Source organism: Bubalus bubalis, chromosome 9 (genome assembly GCF_019923935.1).
Source record: "Bubalus bubalis isolate 160015118507 breed Murrah chromosome 9, NDDB_SH_1, whole genome shotgun sequence".
NCBI classification, from domain to species: domain Eukaryota; kingdom Metazoa; phylum Chordata; class Mammalia; order Artiodactyla; family Bovidae; genus Bubalus; species Bubalus bubalis.
In genome coordinates, this window is record NC_059165.1 from 50,708,698 (window position 1) to 50,716,779 (window position 8,082).

Below are 8,082 nucleotides of genomic sequence, written 5' to 3' on the forward strand. Positions count from 1 at the left end.
TCCACAGGGAAATCCTCTCCTTGAGGAGTCATTTACTTAACAAATGCCTTATGGATTGAATTGTGTTTCCTCAAATTTATATATAGATGTCATAACCTCCAGTACTCCAGAATGTGACCTTATTTGGATATGTGGTCTTTACAGAGGTAATCATGTTAAAATGATGTCATTAGGGTGGGCCCTTATCCAATGAGACCTTATTGGATAAGGTCCTTATCAAAAGGGGAAATTTGGGCACAGAAATACGCATAGACAGAGGCGATGTGAAGAGACACAGGGAGAAGACAGCCACCACAACCAAGGAGAGGGGCCTGGAGCAGATCCTTTCCTCACGGCCCTTGGAAGGAACCAACCCAGCAGAAACTTTGTTTTTGGACTTTCAGCTCCAGAACCATGAGACAATATATTTCTATTCTTTAAGCCACCCATTTGGAGGTACTTTATTACAGCAGCTCTAGCATAATACTATTTTTATTCACTTTATAAACACTTGCTATATACCAGGCACTGTTTTAAGCAATTCACAACTCTTAACCTATTTATTTTTTATAACAACTCTATGAGAGAGGCACTATTACTATACCCCTGTGATTATCACTGGAGATGAGAAACGGAGGTACAGAGAAGGCAAGTGACTTGCCTAAGCACACACGGCAAGGAAAGGGCAGGGCTGGAATGTGGACCCAGCCATCTAGGTCCAGTCTATGCCCTTAAGAACTGCAGGAAAACAATTTAACTGGCAAAGCACCCAGCAAGAGGTGCTTACACAGTGCTGGTTATTTTCTGTTCTTTACAATGGTATCTGGCTAACGCTGGGTATTGGCCGGTTGTTCACATTCACGACACCAGACAATATCTCAGTCAGATGAGGCTTTTTCCACAGAGGAATGAAAAAGTTCAGAACTGATATCACTTCCTTTATGCAATGCAAGTACTCTTGAAATCACATTGTGATTTGAGAGATGTGTTATACTCATTTGGGATGGTTTAACATTGTTCCTTATATTATTCCTCTAACGTTCCCTTAGCCTCAAGTGGTCATTTGTCAACAAGCGCTCTATTCATTTAGGAAATAGTTTCATTTTTTTAAATCTCTATTCTTATAAAGTATATAATCATCTCTACTCCATCTATTATGCGAATTTAGAATGTCATTAGAGGGCATCCTCCTGTGCCATTTACAATAGATCCTTTTCTCTAGAAATTCTTAGAGTTCCTGATGTAAGCAATGACATGAACAGAGGGAGGTCTTTCTGCTCCTGAGCTGGGTGTCTTGGATGCTGAAATCCCTTGCCTCCCCAGGTCCACTCTGCCCCCCCTCTACCCTGGGAGGCTGACTACGGTGGGGGCCCAGCTGCCTTCCTTGCCCTCTGGCTCCTGGTTGGATTGGGTACCGTAGGAAATCCAAGGGAGGAAGGAGAGAGAGGTCAGGATATTTATTCCCCTGGTTCCTTCCTTGGAGTGTTACCATAAGCTGCCTGCCTGCCAGGAGCAACAACTCCCACCAGGCAGTGCCTTCCCTACAGCTGACTGGGTCTCTGGCTTCTTTTTTTTTCCCCCTCTTTCAGTCTGGGGGAAGGTGTGGTAAGAGTAGTAAGGGCCACTGTTTCTAGCCTCCTAGTCCTTGGCCATCCTGGCTTCTTGTTTATTTCTCTACATCCTTCTCACATATTCGCAAAGGCTCCTGCTTAAATCCCCTCAAATCACACATCTGTTCCCTGCCAGGACCCTAAGATAGACTCCTCTTTTTCACCCTATAACTCAATCAGGTGCAAGGCCATGTGGACTTCATTCTCTAAAGGATCTTTCCCCTTATTTCTATTGTTGTTATTGCTCAGTCACCCAGTCATTTCTGATTCTTTGCGATCCCATGGACTGCGGCATGCAAGGCCTCCCTGTCCCTCATCATCTCCTGAAGTTTGCCCAAGTTCTATTCTTACAGCCACTCAAATCCTGGCCCTCAGACCTTTTCAGAACTAGGTTAATTATCTCTCATCTAGGATCCTAACTTCCTGTCTTGCCCTTTTAGACTCATGCCATATACAATACCAGGTTAATCATTTTCCTGAAGGTTTCCTGAAAGCCACGGCTCTCCTGTGTGTTGAACCCAGTGATGGCCACAATACCAGCAAAACAGGCTAGTTTTGAACCAGAAGGTTTGGCTTGTATGACACCATCATTTCAAAACTTTGCTCTACTCAGTGGCCAATGCAACTTCAGGTTCAACTTCATTCCCTGAGACCTACCACCAAGGAGTTTCTCATGCTATTTCATTTCATCTTCACAACAACCCAGATAGCATATTCAAAAGCAGAGACATTACTTTGCCAACAAAGGTCCGTCTAGTCAAGGCTATGGTTTTTCCAGTGATCATGTATGGATGTGAGAGTTGGACTGTGAAGAAGGCTGAGCGCCGAAGAATTGATGCTTTTGAACTGTGGTGTTGGAGAAGACTCTTGAGAGTCCCTTGGACTGCAAGGAGATCCAACCAGTCCATTCTGAAGGAGATCAGCCCTGGGATTTCTTTGGAAGGAATGATGCTAAAGCTGAAACTCCAGTACTTTGGCCACCTCATGTGAAGAGTTGACTCATTGGAAAAGACCCTGATGCTGGGAGGGATTGGGGGCAGGAGGAGAAGGGGACGCCAGAGGATTAGATGGCTGGATGGCATCACTGACTCGATGGACGTGAGTCTGAGTGAACTCCGGGAGTTGGTGATGGACAGGGAGGCCTGGCGTGCTGCGATTCATGGGGTCGCAAAGAGTCGGACACGACTGAGTGACTGATCTGATCTGATCACAACAACCCATCTGGCACTACTGCCAACATTTTATGATCATAAAAATTTAGGTTGAAACATGATCTATCTTGTACAAGATTATAAAGAGAATACATGATAGATGTTGAATCTGAACTCAGGAATCCATACCCCAAAGCTTAGGATTTTCCTGCCCCAGTGTGCTGTCTGCTTATCCCATGACACCTTTGTGAGGTTTCTATGACTCTTTTTGCTCTCATCAACAAAACAATGCTCAGATATGTCTGACTCTTTGCAACCCCATGGCCTGTAGCCCACCAGTCTCCTCTGTCCATGGAATTTCTCAGGCAAGAATACTGGTGTGGGGTGCCATTTCCTACTCCTGGGGATCTTCCCAACCCAGGGATCGTCAAACCACGTCTCTCGTCTCTCCTGCATTGACAGGCAGATTCTTTACCACTAGTGCCACCTGGGAGGATTTCAACAAAACAAAGCCTACTCCAAAAAAGTAGCTCGTTGGCATGCCAATCCATAACAACAGCCAAGGAAGAGACATCAGGGGAAGCCAGTGAAGGGAGAATGGCTCTTGGTACCATTTTATGTGGTATGCAGGCCACTCTCCAACTTCGAGGATGAGCCAGTGCTGGCTTTGTGCCCAGGAAAGCCATGGCCTTCAGGAGCTCTGGGAGCTCCCACCCAAGTGAAGCACAGCATTTTACGACACACAGAACTGACTCTGGTGCTCAGGGCATCTGATGCTCTAGGGTCAACTCATCTCCCCTGGCTTTGATTCCCAGGTCTTGGGAACTCCTGGGGCCGGGACAGAATGGGAGACACTGACAGGAAATAACCAAAGATTTATTGCTGCCTAAGAAAATGCACATAAGGTGGTGAGGCCTTTGGGGCTCTGGGGATTATGTGAGAGCAAGAGGTCTGGGACCAGACTTTCCTTGCTCTGTAGGGTCAGGAAAATGTGACCACAGGGGTGAGTGTGTGACACCAGAGACAAGGTTCTGAAGGAACAGGAGGAGAACGTCATCAAGGGAGTGTTAGCTGGACTGGGGTCAGGGTGGGGGTGAGGAGGCCAGCCTGGTGAAGAGGGGTGGTGGGCAGAGGGGTGGTGCTAGAGACAGGGAGCTTTCCAGGAGGTGAATGAGAGGAGGTGGACATGATAGGGCTGCGGAGAAAGTGGATGCATGTGTGGGTGAGCTGGGGCTGTGAGCAAGGCTGGGCCACCGGGGACTCTGCAGGCCTTGCTGAGGGGTCTCCTCTCGCGTCTTAAGAGCAATGGGATGTGTGTTTTAAGCAGAGGGTGAGGCAGAGAGTGGATGGGGCACTGAAGTCGGCTGGAGTGGGTGAAGGGAGACCAGTTAGGAGGCTGCCTCAGCACATCAGGAGTCAATTGACAGATCCCTGGAATTAGGCTGGGTGTGTGCAGGGGGACAGAAAGGCTGGAAGGTAGACCCACCTCACAGAGCCCAAGGTAGAAATGATGGCTCTGTTTTCCCTAATGTACTCTGAGGAGTCACTGGCTGGGCACTCCCCTGTTGTTGTTTTTTTTTAAACCACCTGAGACATGTGTTCCTTATTAATAAAAAATTTACATATATTTACAAAGCAATCTCTCATCCTCCTGTCTTGTCCTCAAGATCACATTTACACATTCCTTTCAATTTATGACAAAGGTGTGACATCTGAGAGGTTGAGTGACTTGCTCGCTAATGTCATAAAGTCAACAATGGTAAGAACCACAATGACCACAGCAGTGACAATGACAACCCGGCCACCATCGCTGACACCTTGCCAGCTCTGTTGCAGGTACTGCTCTCTGAATTGTTCATGACACATGAACACTTATCGCCATTCCACGTGGAGGAAGGTCCCATCATTCCCATTTTGCAGATGGGACAACCATCCTGAGGACCACACAGCCAGCGAGTGAAAACACAGCTAGAACCTGGGCCCACCTGATGGCAGGGCTCGAGCTGTCTCAACTCTTACACGCTGTCCCAAGCCTATACAGCCCATGCACCTCTACTCCAGATAAAGTGACCAGCAATATAATAATAAGCTCATGATCTGCCCCCATCTCAACGGTGACATTGAACAGTTGATTGGGAATGGCACACACTGTTGATAATGTTATGCATCCACGTACCTTTCACAACCCCAAAACTAGCCACACGACTTGATGAAGACTGCAAAACCGGAGCAATAATGCTCATTTGACAGGGTGGATGTGAGAGAGGTGCAGGTGAAATGCGTAACCCAGTGGCTGGTAGAGTGAGGATTCAGGAAGTGAAAGTGCAAGGGAAAAACCGAGTGCCAGTTTCTCTTAGGTTCAATTTCAGGCATGAGGATTGAGTTAAGAGTCTCACATGGTAATGGGGCGAGCACTTTTGCTTACAGCAGGTCACCCCAAGGGCCACATGCCCATGCTCTGTCCCTGTGACCTGTGACCCCATCACACCATCACTCCTGCAAGGTCTGATTTCTACTCTTTCCTTCTGGAGACTCCCAGGGTGGGGAGGAGCCTCACTGATGAGGGAGCCCGGCCCCAAAGCCCTGAGCAGGAGTTTCTCCACAGTTTGCCTCCAGGTAGCCCTTTAGAGAATCACTTCCTCATAGGGAACCTCAGGGACCCGCAGGCTGCCTGAGTCACTCTGTTTATTTTCCCCTGCTCCTGGAAAATAAACGCGCTCTCCCCACTTAGAAAAAGTATATGAGGCTGGAATGGCATTTTTGTTAGTCCTTCTCTTCTGCAGTACTCAATTCTACTACTTTTTTTTTTTTTTTAAGTAAAATCTATTTCCTTATTTAAGGAATACTCAGTGTTGCTAATGGTACAAGAATTTATGATTCTAAAGAGAGAAAAAAGCAGGGTCTGTTGCTTGTTACCTTCTTTCTTAGTTCCTTGAAAAATAAATGAGCCATCTTTCTCTTCTGTCATTTACTGAGAAAGGACTCCCATAAATACATTTTTCCCTGCCTAGAGATAGTGAGAAGTGACAGGCACTTCAGATTCTTACTTGTCTGAGAGCACAGATGGATGCAAATTTGTGGCCCACTAGGTGATCGGATCTACCTAATTTTGCTCTTTTCCAGAGCCTCAGGTGAAGCCTCAGCCCTGTTCCAGACTGTCAAAATCAAGAGGCAAAATTCTTGGGCTGTAAAAGGCAGAGGGAGTCCAGCTACACTTGCCTGCCTAGCACAGCTATGCAATACACAAAGGAAGACGGCAGAGAGATGACTCATACAAATATATAGTAAATAAATATATTTCATTTCCATCTCCCTGGCTTTGTTTTCCTCCCCTCCATGCCAACAGCCTTGAAATGGAAGGAGGTTAAGGAAACCTGATTTGGTGTCAAACACAGCCTCAGAAGGTACTGATTTTTATGACCTTGCTTCTCAGCTGTAGCTTTTTTAGAAGGAACTTGCAGATTCTTAGATTAGAAGAAGCTCAAATTCAACCCTTCTCATTTTACAGATGAGCAATCGGAGATCCAGAGAGGAGAGAGCCAAGTCAAAGACCCAGGAAAGTGAATGTTCCTAGGCGTTCTCTGGTTCAACAACCCCACGTGCTGCTAAACAACCCAGACAAGTGAAGCTGGCCAGGAGTGGGATTTGAATCCAGATCTCTCTTTCAGGGTGGTGCTCATGCCACCTGCCCCAGTGGGTGCCCGTGGTCAAAGGTACTGAATTGAAGAGAAAGAGCTTAGGCCTCCTTGTATCTCTCACTGCATTTCTCAGCAGCTGAGGCTCAGCCCAGCAGTAAAATGTCTGGTCCTGCCTCTGCAGAGCAGTTACTGCTTCTGGCATTTTAGAAACATTGGCCAAAGGGCTTGTCTCTTTTCTCTTGTTCTCAGGATGGCTAAATGCAGCCTTCAGGTATGTGAAAAATATCAGCCCTGGGTCCATGGGGCTGCTTGCGCACTAGAGCGGGATATTTCACAATCTCCATCCAGACCCAAAGGTGGCTTCCTGACAATTTGTTTATCAAACTGCTCCTTCCTATCCCACAGCCTGCCCACACCCACCCACCCACCCACCAGCTCGAGGCCAGTCTCCCTGCCTCTTTCCAGCTCCAAGACCAGCAGGGCCTTCATCTTCTTTCCAGCTGTGTGCCGGGAGGTCTCCTCTGAGCCCCCCTCAGTCAGACAATGGCTACACTTCTGCTTCCTAGGCCTTCTCAGGCATTGCTAGAAGGAGACAAGCAGCCTTCCCAACGGAGACAAGTGGCGCGGCCAATAAAACATTAGCAAATACCATGAAAACCCGGAGCCATATCCCTGTGCTCGGGAGGGAGCACAGAAAAAACCGAGGAGGAGTCTGGGGGCATGTGTCCACCCCGTGCCAGGCTTCCTTCCTCCTTCCAGGCAACCCCAGCGCCGGCTCCTGCACCTCCCGCCCCCACCCTGTTCCCATGGCAAAGAAGAGGAGGACCCACTTACGGCTCGTGTTCATGATGATGCCTTTGCAGTGGGTCTTTCATTCAATACGGAGACTCCAGATGCTTTTTAAATCTTCGGATCTTTCGACTTCACTCATCACCTGGGGGTGAAATAGTCCAGTGTTAGCTCTGTATCCTCAGGTGCCCTCTCCCCTTCTGCTGTCCCTCTCAGTCTGGGCTGTAGCCTCCGGCCTTGAAGGCGAGTGGGCTAATAGCTCAGGTGAGAGCAGGGAGGAGGGGGCGGCAGAGAGGACGCGGGCGCCTGGGTCCGTCCGCTCCTGGGACCTGACTGCCCGGCAGAAGCGGGGCCGGCAGCGCCTGTTGGCGCGCACCCCGACTATTGCAGCTCAGCGGCTCGGGAGCCCAAAGGGGGTGTGGACCACAGGGAGGCAGGGCGGGGGCAGCGCGCTGGGCGCCGGGCTCTGCTGGGCAGCGCGTCCCCGCCCGGCGTCCACGAGCGGCGACCCGCCCCGGGACCCACCTCTCGGCCAGCGTCGGGAGCCAGAGGCCCCTGCCCGGGCCCCTGAGACCAGTTCATGAATCCTGGTCCTCGTCTGGGGTCTCGAATTCTGAGGCGAGCAAAGCGAAATAGGAGAGCTCGACATCCATGATGCGGGCTCGCCGGGTGGCTGCGCGGGGGGCGCGGCTGCTCGCTGCTGCCACCTGCTGGACGCGCCGGGGCGTGTCCAGGCCCCGCCCCGCCCGGACTTCTCTCTGGGTCCTGGGCTGTGAAGAGGAATGGATGGGACCTTGTGTCCTGGGGCGAACGAGGGGGTGCTTGAGCGCTGCTTCCCTCCCTCGATACTCGGGTCTAAGAACTAGACAATGACAGGAAAATAGACCCTCCATGAGAGGGGCTGTGAAGAAAGGA

At 49.5% G+C, this 8,082-nt stretch overlaps 1 protein-coding gene across 8 annotated transcripts in view; it reads right to left on the minus strand.

Annotated features, from left to right (window-relative positions):
• The window catches only part of ABLIM3 (actin binding LIM protein family member 3), a 137,958-nt gene extending 130,082 nt beyond the window's left edge, over positions 1-7,876 (minus strand). For 3 of the 8 annotated variants that reach the window (XM_044947494.2, XM_044947493.2, XM_044947492.2), the window contains exons 1-2: positions 7,693-7,875; positions 7,213-7,312 (exon numbers count right to left, since the gene is read on the minus strand). In XM_044947494.2, the coding sequence (XP_044803429.1) occupies positions 7,213-7,225 (13 nt within the window). In that variant the 5' untranslated portion in view covers positions 7,226-7,312; positions 7,693-7,875. Of the gene's footprint in view, positions 1-7,212; positions 7,578-7,692 lie in introns of those variants that run through there. The other 5 variants (XM_025292448.3, XM_044947495.2, XM_044947497.2 and 2 more) reach the window with 5 other exon arrangements.
• Positions 7,877-8,082: the final 206 nt, after the last annotated feature.